Raw genomic sequence first — 14,753 nt, forward strand, 5'->3', positions numbered from 1 at the left:
ATTGAGTCCTCGCGTCTCTTGACCTAACTCATGCTGATATTGAAGTAGATCGGTGCGGTGTTGATGTCCGAACCACCCGCGGTCCCTCAATGCGCCGCCTGGCATTCAAGCTTGTCAAGCCGAAGTCAATGATGGCGAGTTATCAGGACGGCGGATGGGAGATGGGGGATGTCCGTACTGCCACTACCCCAAAAGCTCGATGGTGCGGACGTCCCGAACAAAATGGACACATACCACTCGCGGTTCTTCGCTGTGTCGGCTAACGTAAGTCCTCGAGTCCAGTATGTCTTGATGTAGCCAATGCTGACATTGAAGCAGATCCGTGACGATATCGATATTCGTACCACTTTCGGCTCTCGCTTTGTTGCGAATGGGGATGTCCGCACTACCAACATTCCAACGATCGGTGGTGCGGACGTCCCAAACCAGATGGATACTTACCTTTGGCTGGTCTGGTCTGCCTAGCCGATAAATACCAGAGCCCGCAATGGCAAGTTAGCAGGGCGACTAAGGGGATGTCCGCACTACCGTCATGGTCAGGAACATGCCGAATAATTGGTGGTGTGGACGTCCCGAACAAGATGGACACGTACTGCTCGCCCCCTTCCACGCCAAAGTCCACACCGAAGAGTTATTGGTTGATGATCACACCACGGTGATGGTCAGGAACATTCCCTACAAGGTAGACACCTACTACTGACTGGTCTGGCTTGCGTCGCCGCATGTATCAAGATTCCAGTCCCGATGTGCGACAAACTCGTAAGTAACGCACTGCTCATCGATGTCAGATGTGTTGCTGACTTAATTGCTCCAGGTCTTGCAATCTGGCATGGTTCGCCATGCCAACCAGAATGGACACCTACCACTTGCGCTTCCTCCCAGAAACTACCGCCTACCCGAACACACCAAGCCAAAGTCCACATCGGCGAGTTACAAGGCCATCGAGAAACCAGGCTGGTAGAGGCCACGAGCGCCAAAATTCGTACCTTCACCGCAACACCTCGGCTGAAAGGAACAGTCTCAATGCCCGCCAACTTCTTCCGACATCTCTGATGGCTGCGGGCACAGACGATTGGTAGTCTGGACAACTTTCAATCCACAGATCGAGCGCGTCCCGCCGCATCTCGCAGCGCGACTTTGCGCTTAAGCTCCTGTCCGACTACCCCATGTTCAAGCTCGTCTCGCCCGGTCTTGTCCTCGACAACAGCACCGATCCGGAACACACCACACACCATATTGCTGTTTTCGATGCTCCTCTGGCGGAGTGGCCGACCCGTTCGAGCAAACCTTTCAGCCTGTCGCTAAGCCTCCTCGTCATTCAACATGCCATTACTCTCGCTCGCCCTTGCTCTCCGCCAAAGGTGGATCCCGCCGCCGTCACTAAGCTGAGCTGACGCCGACTGAATGTTGGAGCGAGGTGGAAGATGCAATTGGTATGGCAGATTGACAATGGCATGTAATACTCTTCCCCTCAGCATGATTCGACTCTGTACTGATATTGATACAGGTCGTTCTGCTGGCTATGTCAGCCTCTACAAAGCCTTGAGCATTGGAGAGGACGGCGGAGTCCCGCTTGACGACCCCACCTCTGCCAATGAATGCCACGAGGCCAAACTTTCGAAGGGAGCAAGTCCTCAAGGCCAAGCTTCAGACGACCGAAGACTGCTCCTTGTCAGAAATTGTGCGTGTCTCCAATTCCATGCAGCGCGAGCGCACTTCCAAGAAAATGATCTCCGTCGTTGGCTGAGGCCAAGATTGATGGTCTCTGAGCTGCAGGACGAAGTCCACCATCAACGGCAGTGGACTTCTTGCAGCAGATCCGCGTCTCGTGCTTCAATTTGGGCTTGAGTCTGTTTTGGTTGACCTCACCCACTTCAGGTCGCACAAGCTGCCTTTCTCTCTCGACCGTTGCTTAGTATCGTCTGCCAGAGTTTTGCGCCCTTTCCTCATACAGGGAGGCCGAGGTCTCCACCATGGACATCTTCTCTTGGTTCTAGACATGAGAATTTCTTTACTCCCGCTCAGCTCCTGCCTCACTCTTTCTGTCAGCTCCAGATGGGCATAGGGGATGACGACGACTATGTAAAGTTCCCGCGTCCTGGAGGTATCGATGCCTTCCTCCAATCCGTGGATATGGCAAGATGCGATTTCTTAGGCCTCTCAGAAGCGTCCCGCAACACTTCCAGGGCACGCCTATCTAACGTTATCACAGATACTAGACGACTTTAGGTAGCACAACGCGCCATTTCAATTTCCTGTGCGCTAAATGTGCTTGGGATTACCGACATCGAATAGACCCTTCTGCTCCATTCGCGAAACCCCGTTTTCAAGACGTCAATGGGATTCTCCAGCAGGTCTTAGGCATGTCTCTCAGGCCAGTTAGTATCTCACGACTTGCAAAGAATACAAACACTTCCCACTGTCCCTTGTGTCCTCATCGACTCAGCGGCGTCATGGGCAAACTGCCCCCCGACCTCACACACAAGCAGCGTCACCTGTAAGCGAGTCGCCACCCCCGAGTTGTCTAAACAGCCTTCGCCTGACAAAATGAACAAAGATTTTAGTGTAAGTACAGCTTGACTTTACCATGAAGACGATTTTCAGCGCACTCCCTTCACCTTCGATCCACGCCTCACGAAGCCTTCCCCACCTCATCTGCCGGTCTGACGTGTCAGTAGACTCGACCAGATCGCTTGTGAACGAACGTCAGCATTAGACACCGATGCTTGGACTTCTAGCTTGGCAACTTGGGATGTACCTATTTGAGGGTCTGGAGTGGTGGCAGGCTCTTGTTTTTGGCCCCGCACGCCATTCGAGTTTTAAGGATTTGAGAAGATATCAGTTTGTCTGGGAGGACTAGAATTTAGCGATAGACCGGACAGGGACGTCGGGTAAGCGCGGAGAGGGCAGTAAGATCTTGTGCAAGGCAAACCATGGAGATAGAAGCTTGTTTCGTGTCAAAAATGAATCAGATACAAGAGTGTCCCTCTAGCTAGTAACAAGGAGTGTTGCTCCATACCCCTACGGCAGCCGCTACCACACCGGAAATTGACCGGAGGAAGTGAAGCGGTTGCGCAGTTACAATGGCAGGGTGTTAGGAACAACGCTCTGCTAGCTACGCGCGAAGAGCTTCTCTTTGGCATCCCCTCTATAGCAACCGCTCTTCTCACTACTCAAACCATTTCTACTTTGAAATTTCTCAAAGTTCAAGAAGCTCAACGCGCGAGCGTCCACTTTAGGGGATCCCAGCGTGTCTTCAGCCGACGTTCCGTGACTTTGATAGCACAAGCTCCAATGCAAGTCCTCCCGGAGAGGCTTAGCTGTCCAGAATGCCTCGGATCTATACGGTTCCTGGAGCAGCCCATGTGTGCGTGAAGATCAGCTCGAAGGCGTCTCGTTGTCAGCAGATCTGGAGGTTTCGCCAGTTCCAGTCTCTTGGTATTCATAGTATGAAGACGGGCAACCCATGTCTTTCTATCCTCCGTTATTATACTTTTGTAGTAACTTGGATTGACCACGCGGCCCTTGAGCCTCCAAGCGTGTCCGGGTGTTTTGTCAAACGCAAGCTGCGAGATGATTATCTCATGGCCCTCGAAGCAGGCTCCCAGTACTGGTGTCAATTGTGGCGCATGGTAAGACAGCAAAGGGTCATCGGGACCTCGCGGAGACGGAGTATAGACATTAACGGGGCCGAAGAGCCGTACAGCTTTTTGGAAAGGCTGGCACACTGCCTAGAGGCAATAAAGAGCTGCTCCATCGTCGAGAGGCACTTCTGCGGGACTTTTTATGGCGCTACTGTAGACTCAAGTTTCGAATTTAGCTTTCTGAGCTCTGGAGGACAAAGAGGGACATGATGCTAAGTAGACGAGGCAGAATTGCGATGGGACTGGTTGTTCTTTGTCTCCGCGCTGAAGTGCATGTTTGGGGGAAGATGGAACGGCGAGAACTCCTTGATGATACATGCAAAAATTTGCTGGCGTATGAACACCGTGGACCATTCCCTGTCGATGCTGCAATTGGAAAAATGGAAAGTCTCGCAAGTGGTCGTCCGGGGGGAGGATGCTGTAAGGCCGGGCAAGAGGGATATACGTGACCGAGCAATAAACCCCATGGAGCCAACTCATGACCCAAAGCTACAAGGGATAATGAGAGTCAATTTGGGAGGCGATATGTCTCTGAAGCATCATCCAGAGTCCAAAAGTTTCAAGTGACTGCAGGGAGCAAGACAGTGCCAGTTTCCCATCACATAGCCGAGAATGAGTCCACAGTTGAGACTGATGTGAATCCGCATTAGGTATAGCGCAGACACGATCTCGCGGTGTTGTTTACATGTCGGATTAAAGGTCGGGGCGATGGGCGTGGGCGTTGGAGGAAATGGTGGTGAGGGCCCTCGCGTCGCGTAAACCTCAACACCACACAACCTCAACCCCAGCATCAAAATTCCACAACCCAACCTCTTCCCGTCTCACCTCTTTGTGATTCATCGAAGTTCCGATCACAGGTGCCAACATCGTCTCGTCCAGCTCCACATGGGATGGTGAGATGGCCCGCGTCACACTGTCATCACCCTTGACCCAGCGCAAGCCCGCGCCAGCGAGAGGGCCCAACGCTCAACAGCTTGGGTCAAGATTCCCTTTTGGGTTTCTCAAAGGTAAATTTCTGTCTACCTTCTTGAAGAATCGCCATGCTGACTTACTTCCGCTGCAGACTTGCTTCCGCTCCTGTCCTCTGTCTGACTGAGGCAGAGGCCCACCAACACCATGGTTTTTTTCGCTTGCGCTGGCTGGGTAGCGGAGTCCAACAGCACGCAGAGCTCCATCTCACCAGAGGTTGCGAGTATAACTCTAAGACTTCTCGGTGCCAAAGTCGGTCGTGGTCTAAGGTGCCAACCCTTCGACTACACCGCAGTCGAGACGCGCAGGAAGCAGCCGTCGCAGGGCACCGTGACCCCAAGGGACTTTGACGAACAAAGGAACCCCTTTGAATGCCATGTTTGACGTTGAGCTCTACCCCACATTGAGCAAGCAAGTCCATGGCCCCTTCATCGGTAAGTAATACATCCGTCATCAGCGTGACCAAAAAACTGACAAGCGAACGCCGTCCCAGGTACCAACCATTCGACTACACTGTGTTCAAGACGCCCAACAAGTGCCATGCTTGACGTTGAGCTCTACCCCACATTGAGAAAGCAAGTTCATGATACCTTCAGCTGTACGTAATACATCCATTATCGTCGTGACCCAGCAACTGACAGCCGACTAGATTATCGCACGCCTGGTGGTCCCAAGTCCTTCCCACCCCAGCGCCACGCGACGTTTCGGACTACCAAGTTGTGGTCAGGGCGATGATTGCAGCAGACATGCACCCCGAGCGTCTGCAAGGCGTCGAGCCAGTTTGAATGCGCAACAATGCGCACACGCTTGCATATGGAGGCTTTAATCCTGTCGCTCCAGCCTATGCTCCATCCTGGATACAGAACGCTCCACCCTTCAACCGCCACATGCCATATCAGTACGGCATTGGTGGGTCTGGCCCTTCCCACGGCGGATATCTCTCCCACGGGGGTGACTATCCAACGTTTTCGGGCCAAGACAAGCCTGGGCTCCGCAACCACGGCGACACTTTCTACCAGGAAAACGAGCATTTGCGGGGCCCCCGCCCGGTGGCATTGGGAAACATGTCTTGCAGCCACTGGTAAGTCTGCCACAAACCCTACTTGACCTTCACTTTCTGACTCTCTTGATAAGGTTTTGGGCGCCCAGTCCAAGCCCATGCGCACCGAGCGCCCTCTGCCGGGATGAGTCGATTGACAATTTATTGTTGACGGGTCAGCCCCGCCAATACCGGGTGTCCCTCCGACATTCCACCAGTTTCGCTTCAATCGCTTGATCGTCAATCAATTCACCTGTCCCATGATGCGCTCGCGTCTGGATGTGCGCTGTCATGCCGCCGTCATCGACACCTTCAAGATGACGACAGCCCAAGACAATCTCGACTATGACAGGGTTGCTGAGGCTTATTGTTCGGCGCTGTTATTCCTGAGTGAACACTTGGCCGCAAACTCAGCGAGTCAAGATCGCCAACCGACTGCCGCTGTTCAATGTCCGCACTGGAATCCAGGACTTGGACGGCGGCCAACGCGAACTTGAACGAGGAGAGCGTTGCTGAGGCCTATTATCGGCGCTTGAGTTTCTTGATGAGCATGAGGGCCGTCTGTTTCCGCCTGGCATGCTTTGCCACAGCCCAAACGCCCTCTCACAACTGCTGCCTCGTCCAATGTCCATTCTGAACCGCAGGACTTGGACGGGGGCAGCGAGTGAAGATCGCCAGCCGAATGCCGCTGTCCAATGTCCATGCTGAACATCAGGACTTGGACGGCGGCACAAAACAGGACTAGTGTCACTCTTGGTGCTCCTGCCCATTTCCATCTATAAAGATGGACGGGTGCGCCAGGATTGCGCACCCACCTTTCTCTTTGTCTTCGCCCTCATCCAAGGGACAAGACACTACACCCATTACCACTCCTGCCGTCCCTTCGAGAATGACTTCTACAGCAACGGGACGGCGGGGGTGGCCAGGACACGACTCCTGTTACCAGTTCCATCATTCCATTCGAGAATGACTTGTCTCTCAACGGCACGGCTCCCGCCGTTCAACCCATTTTACTCGTTGCAGTCAACAAAAACCACGCGGACCACAAGACGACTTCCGCAACGGCTTCAACGAGGGCTATGCCTTTTCCTGTGCAGGTTCTGCAATGACTTCAACGTCGGCTACAGCTTCAACATCGGCTATGTCTTCGTTAACTTTGCCTCGGCGATGAACTCGAAGAAATGCCAGGCGCGGGGACTGCGAGGGGAAAAAGTCAACATAGCCCTCCAGTCCCCCAGAATCATGCTCCACCTGGCTCATGCTTGATGCTCCCGACCTAATCCAACCCCTTCGTGGTTGGATAAAGTTGCTGCCGTCGACGTCTCATGGGGACCCACCAAGGTCCACCTTGAGGCGGCCGGCGAGCAGCACTTTCGATGGTTGATGATGTTCCCGCGTCACGTCCAGGACCGCAACAGCGCTGCAAACCCCAATGGCATGCTTGCATTTAGCAACGGCAAGCAGTACGGCAGGGAGGGTGGCATGGGTCCACGGCCGCCGCGGCAAAGTTCTTTGGGTGACGAACTTCGCCCTAAGATGCTGGAAGCGCCTTGCTCAAGGCCATGAGATCCAGGTCCTACGAGACAAGGGGGGTGCCGAAGCAAAGGCAAAGCGCGTCTTCCAACGGTCTTGCGGACGAAACTCGTGTTAACCTCTGAGGCCTTGCCTCGTTTCGGCAAGTGCTTCATCAAGCTGAAGCGCGACTGTGGCATGCCCATTGCTTTTGTGCAGTTTGACAAGCAAGGCGATGAGCCAGTTTGATCATCTCCCAAGTTCGACTCACCTCGAGTCCTTCAGCAACGCTCGCCTCAGCCAGCGCTATCGTTCGCCTCCACGACTCTTATGACGCTTCTAATCGCACTTGATGCTCCTATCCAAGGCGTTGAGCCAGTCTGATGGTCTCTTCGTTCTCGGTCGTAAAGGTCGGACAGAAAGCGCCAAACCTCCAAGTACTCGTCTGCCGCTTCGTTGCCCACAACAGCGTCCTCGCTCGCGGCGGTTTGACTCATCTTGAGTCCACCAAGGACGACGTCACTCTTTGCGTCCGGGTTTGCGTCCACGACTCTAATGATGCGTCGGCTCGCACTTGATGCTCCTGTCCATGGCATTGGGCCAGTTTGATGGATTCTCGTCCTTGACCGCAGAGGGGGACAGAACGCGCCAAAGCGCCCAAGTCCTCCTCTGCTGTCGCTTCGTTGCCCACAACGGCGTCGTCGCTCGCGGCGGTTCCACTCACCTCGAGTCCTTCAGCAACGCTCGACCGCGGAGGGGGACTGAACATGCCAACGCTCTGAGTCCTCCTCTGCGGCCCCTCCGACTGAGCCAGCGTTTCTCCACTGAACATGGAATCACCCGCTATGTGACTTGTCGGCTTGCGCGCACACTTGATGCTCCTGTCCATGGCATTGAGCCAATTTGGTGGTCTGTTCGACTCACCTGGAGTCCTTCAGCAACGCTCGCCTGAGCCAGCGTTTCTCCACTGAACACGGAATCACCCGCTATGTGACTTGTCGGCTTGCGCGCACACTTGATGCTCCTGTCCATGGCATTGAGCCAATTTGGTGGTCTCTTCGACTCACCTGGAGTCCTTCAGCAACGCTCGCCTGAGCCAGCGTTTCTCCACTGAACACGGCATCACCCGCTATGTGACTTGTCGGCTTGCGCGCGCACTTGATGCTCCTGTCAATACTCAGACGCTCGGCGGGAGGAGGTGTTGTTGAAAAATAGAAGGGCGGGAGGGACGGTGGGAAGAATGGTGATGGAGAAACGGAACAAGATAGATAGACAGTCATACGTCGAGTATCCAACAGTGGCTGTGACTCGAAACAGGACATAGATATCACGAAATGCAAACCACCCCTTTCCGAACAAACAGACTTTCTCCCACCAAGCGGACCATCACTGCATTTCCAAAAAAAAAAAAAAAAAAGTCTGCACCCGACGAACAGCCGCCGTCGCCGCGGCGAGCCAAGCCAAGCGGCCAAGCAGTGAACACGACGTTCAAAGTTGGTTCCAAAACGACTGCGTCCAGGTTAGGCGGCGGCCAAGCAGCAAATGCGACGTTTGAAGTTGGTCGTATGCGGTTAGATGGGAGCTGGGCAGAGCCGAGCGAGTACTGGTGGTGGCGTGATGATGGAGAGGGTCCAAGGGGTCGAGGTGTTGCCGGGATACCGGATGGGGAATGGAGAGCGCGGGAATAAGGCGAGACCGCGGTGAGTCCGACGATGCTGCTCTTGTGTCTATCGCCGAGCTACTACCCAGTGTTTATGTGTTGTGTTGGGTCGGTGGACAGACAAGACTGATGGAAAAGAGGGCCGAGAGAATAGCAACCCAACATCGTCATCACCATCAAATCCTGGACAAAAAATATGGACAGACACCACGCACGCATCTGTAGACCAGCCTCCCCTCTCCCTCGTCTCCCATTCGCGACTGGTGTCTACCAAATCTGGTACCTGTCCCCACGCTACGCCGCGGCGCGCCGACGGCTGACGCCATGGCGCCGGAGACTTCGGTCGCGACCACAAAGGCCCTCTCGCCAAGCGCGTGGCACGACGTTTGAAGTTGCAATTTTTTTCCCGCTCGGTCGGTTGGTCGGTTGTTCGGTTCGTTGGTAGCCGAGGATGTGTTCAGCATGCCGGTCGGTCGGCGACTGGAGGCGGACCGATTGGTTGTTTTGCTAATTGGTTGGATGGGGGCATGCTTGGTGAGTGGTGAGTGGTGTTTTTTGTGCTGGAATACTTGCCCATGATGATGGAATGTCTTTGGCTTCTCCTTTTTCTTTTCGCGCCCCGCATGGCAGAGCTGCCAATGCATCCAAGGCAATCTCGACCTCCTTCGTCCTGCTGTTTAGCTTTTATTCTCTTTCAGATCAAGAGGTACTTGCCGCCCTGCTCGCCGCTCAATTTTTCAAAGCCAAAGCGCTGATGTAATCAAGTATCTTGATTCTTGACCCACGAGCGCGTCCACGGATTACGGATGCCGGGAAGAGGTTTTGGCGGGTTTCCCGCTGCAGCTGTCGACGGCAACGAGGCCGAAGAGCCGCGCCCTCGTCGATTTGTGATGCACAAGTGCCTCGCTGCCGTACTCCACAAAAGCGAGCGGCACATTGTAGATGAAGATTGAGGCTTGAGTAGAAGAAAGAATAGAGTTAAGAGAGCGCAAAGAACGGGCTGGTAAGTTTGGACGACTGGCGAAGCAAAGTGGCCATGGTAATCATCACCCAACAAGTCAAGAGAAATAGGAGAACAGAATGAGAAACATAGTCATCTTACCTTCCTATCGTCATCCCTCTCCTTGCATGACGACAGCTCCATGGCCGGAATCTACAGGTAGGTATCCAAGCGCGCTTCATGCTCAAGAAGCGTGCAAGCTCACCGCAAACACGTGGTCGGAATAAAGCAAACAAGCAGTCGATCGCATCCAGTACCGTTGAGAAAGGAGAAAAGACCCTGGGCAGACAAAGCACTCGATGAAACAAGACAAGGAAATCATTGCAGCAAATACTGCAAAGACAGGCGACCTACAACGAAGAGCCACTCACCTCTCTCCCTCTCCGTCACTCTCCCACTCTGCCTCAAACGACGGGAGAAACACAGTCTCCCAGCAAGTCCGGTGCACGCGCTCCCGTTGTATCGATTCGATTCGTATCCACTGTTGCAACACCGGGAATAGGCGGGCGGACGGGCGGGTGTACCCGCGGAGAGCGGGGATGCAGTGGGTCAGTGTGGCACAGTTGGCACAGTTGGCACAGTTTGTTCGGGGTCCGATCCGATCAAGCAGCAGCCTCCGCCAGCGGAGAATGAGATGCCTCGACGAGAGGAAGGTGAACGGACATGAGCAAAGAAGAAGGAGAAGAAGAAGAGTAGAGACGAGACTAGTAAAACAGCAACGCAGGCAAGACAAGTAAGCAGCCACCCAACCACCCAGCCAAACAACAGTTCCGACTCCACTCCATCGATCTCGATCCCCCTTTCCCTCTTTCTTCACTTATCTCTGAGACTACTGTGCCACCCAAGCCACGTCAGACCGGCATGCACATCCTCCACGCCGTTGCTAACCGCGCGCGGTAGGTGTGGCCGCAACTTCGCACGTCGCTGAATGACTCTACTCCGTGTTTGCAATAATGCGGTGGAGTCAGCTTTCTGTGGCGTTTGGTGGATGAGACAGGGGGTGTGGTTGGTTGGTTGGTTGGTTGGACAGGATGCGAGGCCTTGTAGGTGTGAGATAGGGGGCATTGGCTCTGGTGCTGGTGGTCCAGATGCATGGGTATATGGGGCTCGCGAGGCTGACGAAGGGTGAAGAGAAGATTTGTTGAGTGTCTATTTACGACGAAGTCGGCAAGTATTGTTTCGTTTCCTCGTGGTCTGCGCGACAACGCGCAGAAGATGACTTCAACAGCGCAGCGCAGTCTGATTTCCCATCCGAAGCAAATCGCCCGCCGTATCCTCTTCTCGAGTCTCCCCACATCTCGACAGGACTTCCCTCCCCTTCCACCACCATCTCTTGCATGAATCTCGATTCTCACTCGCCTACGCCTCATCCACTCCACTCCATTGCACCCCTGGCCCCTCTCGCCGCCAGCCCCCGCAACTTCAAACGTCGCAACATGACTTGCATCCCGCCGCCGCATCCTCTAAGGACAAATGTCTGGCAGTCAAGATGCGGTGGCTGTGGCTGGCGGGCGGGCGTGGCGCAACGGGGCGGTGGAAAAGCGAAGTGACGTCAGCGGTGGCAGTCGGTCGGATACATGTCCACCCACACAGTACGAGACGAGACGAGACGAGGAGAAGGGCTCGGAGGAATATCGCGTCGAGGCAGGCAGAGCTCGAGTCAGGAACGAGGTAAGGCACCTAAGGCAGACTGGACTGGAAGGGTGGAGAGCAAGTGACGGGCGACTGCAGCTTTGCGCTCGAACAAGGACAACAACGCAAAACCACCGCAAATCAAAAAGCAAAAAAGGAATGAGAAAGGTGTGAGACTTGGTGACGTAGAACGGGTCGATCTCCCGCCCTGCGCTGCGGCTCGCCACCCGACCCTTTTGTCCTCCTCACCGCGCACGCACGCGCGATGCAAGACGCGCCGAAAAGGGCAGCGCACGGCGTACGGCCGCCCGGCGATTTGCAACTTTGAACGTCGACCCTGTGGACCCGCGACTCGAGGTATCGTCGGGCGCGCCATGTGGGTCCGGAGAGGGGTGGTTCGAGGCGAGGTTGTTGTGTTGGGGAGGGGGATTTATCGGACGTGGTTCACTACATTTTGTGGGGGGCCGGGAAAATAATAATATTAAAAAACCAAAACCAAAAAAATTAAATAAATTCAAAAAGGGATGGTCGTGATTATAGAGTCTGGAAAGACGGACGTTGGAGAGTCATGCGTTGACTTGGTGGTCGTGGTGGTGTTGAGCTGGACTGGACAGGCAAATGGTGCACTTCATGTCGATACAGTTGCTGGGGTGCATCCAACAGCAGCGACCGACCGGCGCGACAGCAAAAAGTTTAACGAAATAGACGACAAGAAAAATCTCCAAGACGCGAAATAAGACTTGCGGCAGTGCAGAGTTGGGAGCAAGCAGACAAGTCCGTACCTGTGATCCATCGGCCTTTGCCGTCCACATCAGTCGCCGGTTGACACGACAGCATCCCTTTCGCATCAAAAACATCGCGAGAAGCAAAGGCGTTAAACCTCTACTCTGCCCTGTTCCTTCGTCAACGCCGCGCCGGAAGCGCCGGCCACGGCCGCTTGGTCGCAGCCTGAGGCTCGCATTCCCCCTCGCCGACCACCCACCGGACTGGACTGGACTGGACTGGACAAATCGTGAAAGAGACGCAATGGAAGATTCCGATGACAGCCCTTTGCCGACACACATGAGCCCCATTCATCGTGGCTCAGACAACAAGCAATGGCACAATGATGACGCCACACACCTTGATTTCGACGAGGCGCAGCCATTCTTCCCATCCATCCGTGTCCGTACGCCTAGCGCGGCGCAGGGGCAGGCAGTCCGTTCCTCCATAGCAACCAATGAGCAAACCACGCAGGGTCGACAGAAGAATTCGTAGCTTTGCACAAGGTACCGTGTCCACAACGAAAAGCAGGTCTTGGCGTCTGCAGGTCCGTCGCCGTGAGCTGCCTGGCCGGTGGATGCGGTGCCGGGGGTTGGATTGACGAGGGGCAGTGATACCATGTGGGGCAGACAAACAGATGGACAGGTCGATGGACCGGTCTGGTCACCTGACGCCGTTGTTGTGTTGACGCCCGTCCAGTCCATCGAAACAACGACGACAACAGCAAGAGGAAAAAAGAAAGTAAAAAAAAAAAAAAAAAAAAGGAGGGGAAAGAGGAGCATGGTAAAACACCATCACCATCGCCCCTCGCCCCTTTCCCGCCAAACAGCAGTACGAATGACACAGGCCAGACAGGCAACGCTCTCGTACCCAACCCCTCTTTCGTACTCCCTCTCTCCTCAAGTGGCCAGAGCTTCCTCCCTTCTGCCCTGCCCTGCCCTGCCCGGCTGCCCCTCGCTCGAAAAATTGTCATAGCTCCCACCCCAATCCGTTCAGCCACCGCAGTGTCCCACCTTCATCGTCACCGTCATCCAATGATCCAATCCATTCCATTCCATTCCACCACACCATTCACTCCTACCGCGCCACCGCCAGCAGTGTGTAGCAGGAGAGTAGCAGCAGCAGCCAGCGGCCCTGAAAACGAACCCAGTCCCAAGGTGAGCCACCGCCGTGGAGCGAGCCGGGCCGGCCGGCCGGCCGCGCCTAGCTAGCTGGCCAAGAAATGTGGCATGTGGCACCGCACCCTGAATTGTGCTCGCGGGGAAAGACATGGCGAGGGTCAGTATGTGTGTAGCTCGTCATCTGCAGACTACAGACCGTGAGCGAATTGGGACGATGGTTGGATGAGCGAGGTGATCTGCGTTGGGGGAGGGGAGGGGGGGTTGTCTCCTGTCCATCAATTAGTCCATTATTGATGGCTGCCGACGTTGATCGTGTGTTTGCAGGGGCTGCTGAGCTTCTGGAAGGCTATATACGAACAGTGCCAGGTGTCTGCACATGGATGCTTGTTTCGTTGGTTGCCCCTCGTTGCCAATCATCCTGTTGTTGCGCTCAGAGTTGATGTCCACGTTCACGCTCGCCAGTGGATGGACGAGGGTGGTTGAAACCAAACCAATCTTCATCATCACAGACAGTAGCATTGTTTGAAGCAGAACGAAAAATGGATGGATAGGATGGGAGCAAGCAGAAACGAAACGAGACAGACGGAAGACCCCGTGGCGTTTATTGCGTCAGCGGGGTGGGTGAGTTGGTTGGATGCCGTATGTCCCTGAGCACATAGAGGGATGGATGAGGACTGGGAGCTACGGGCCCCTCGTGGCCCTGGTCCACTCACCTCACTCACCTGTGCTCCCTCCCTGGCTACTGCTCCATCCCCATCACGAGCATACATACCTACATAAACCCCTCCATCCCTCCCTCCCTCATCCATCCCTATCATTTCCCCTCCCCAAAACCCACACCTACCACCGCCCTCCCCCCCAAAACAAACCCAAAGAACAAAGCAGTCAAAATGTCCTTCCACCTCTCCGCCGAAGACATCCGCATCGACGACAATCACATCCTCCGCGCCCGCCTGCAGACCGAGTCCGGCGAATGGAACGACGCCGAGATCGACCTCGATAACCACCTCGGGAATCAGGATGGTATGCCCGCCCCCTCTGCTCCCTCCTCCCCCTTTTCAGGCTTCGACTCGGCATACGCCTCGTCCCCGCCTCCCTCACTCAGACTCAGCTAACGCCTCGTCCTCGCTCGCTCTAGGCATGATCCACTGGGACGGCGCCAACTTCAGCCACAGCGCCGAAAACGTGACCTTCAGCATCGAAGGCGGCGGCCAAGTCCCCGTCATGCGTGCTTTCCTGCGGTCCATCGATGGCGAGGAGTTCAGCCGCGATGTCAATCTGGCCGAGAGGATTGAGAACCATGATGGGCGGTTCGTTTACACCTAGAGAGGGAACGGACCGACCGGACTGTGGAGGAAAGGGAAGAACAATCAGGGGGATAGAAAATGAGAAATACATGGATTTGAAGCTACCT

At 54.9% G+C, this 14,753-nt stretch overlaps 4 protein-coding genes across 4 annotated transcripts; 2 read left to right on the plus strand and 2 right to left on the minus strand.

Annotated features, from left to right (window-relative positions):
• Positions 1–222: 222 nt before the first annotated feature.
• Positions 223–1,079, plus strand: IWZ02DRAFT_437350 (uncharacterized protein; the record flags this gene model as incomplete). Its single annotated transcript, XM_066766619.1, has 5 exons — positions 223–264; positions 319–455; positions 541–682; positions 740–759; positions 815–1,079. The coding sequence occupies 5 exons, from the start codon at positions 223–225 to the stop codon at positions 1,077–1,079; spliced, it is 606 nt and encodes a 201-aa protein (XP_066618154.1).
• A 9,539-nt stretch (positions 1,080–10,618) lies between these two features.
• Positions 10,619–11,384, minus strand: IWZ02DRAFT_115381 (uncharacterized protein). Its single transcript, XM_066761423.1, has one exon. The coding sequence runs from the start codon at positions 11,282–11,284 to the stop codon at positions 10,676–10,678; it is 609 nt and encodes a 202-aa protein (XP_066618155.1). The 5' UTR covers positions 11,285–11,384; the 3' UTR covers positions 10,619–10,675.
• A 711-nt stretch (positions 11,385–12,095) lies between these two features.
• IWZ02DRAFT_115395 (uncharacterized protein) lies at positions 12,096–13,105 on the minus strand. Its single transcript, XM_066761424.1, has 2 exons — positions 12,579–13,105; positions 12,096–12,504 (listed from the first exon to the last, which is right to left on the minus strand). The coding sequence occupies exons 1-2, from the start codon at positions 12,998–13,000 to the stop codon at positions 12,360–12,362; spliced, it is 567 nt and encodes a 188-aa protein (XP_066618156.1). The 5' UTR covers positions 13,001–13,105; the 3' UTR covers positions 12,096–12,359.
• Positions 13,106–14,074: 969 nt separating this feature from the next.
• On the plus strand, positions 14,075–14,750 carry IWZ02DRAFT_464386 (Cyanovirin-N). The gene is made up of 2 exons (XM_066768396.1): positions 14,075–14,362; positions 14,478–14,750. Exons 1-2 carry the CDS (start codon positions 14,230–14,232, stop codon positions 14,663–14,665), a joined length of 321 nt encoding a protein of 106 aa, XP_066618157.1. The 5' UTR covers positions 14,075–14,229; the 3' UTR covers positions 14,666–14,750.
• The last annotated feature ends 3 nt before the right edge of the window (positions 14,751–14,753 follow it).

Source organism: Phyllosticta citriasiana, assembly GCF_038021145.1.
Source record: "Phyllosticta citriasiana strain CBS 120426 chromosome Unknown IWZ02scaffold_19, whole genome shotgun sequence".
Taxonomy (NCBI): Eukaryota; Fungi; Ascomycota; class Dothideomycetes; order Botryosphaeriales; family Phyllostictaceae; genus Phyllosticta; species Phyllosticta citriasiana.

What these genes read in the sequence shown, in the direction of transcription:
- IWZ02DRAFT_115381 (XM_066761423.1), bottom strand. Translation starts at nt 11,284, where the DNA reads ATGCGGCGGCGGGATGCAAGTCATGTTGCGACGTTTGAAGTTGCGGGG.
- IWZ02DRAFT_115395 (XM_066761424.1), bottom strand. Translation starts at nt 13,000, where the DNA reads ATGCTCCTCTTTCCCCTCCTTTTTTTTTTTTTTTTTTTTACTTTCTTT. An exon ending in TGCGCCTCGTCGAAATCAAG is followed by an intron (nt 12,505 to 12,578) that starts GTGTGTGGCGTC and finishes GTGTCGGCAAAG; the next exon opens with GGCTGTCATCGGAATCTTCC.
- IWZ02DRAFT_464386 (XM_066768396.1), top strand. Translation starts at nt 14,230, where the DNA reads ATGTCCTTCCACCTCTCCGCCGAAGACATCCGCATCGACGACAATCAC. An exon ending in CCACCTCGGGAATCAGGATG is followed by an intron (nt 14,363 to 14,477) that starts GTATGCCCGCCC and finishes CGCTCGCTCTAG; the next exon opens with GCATGATCCACTGGGACGGC.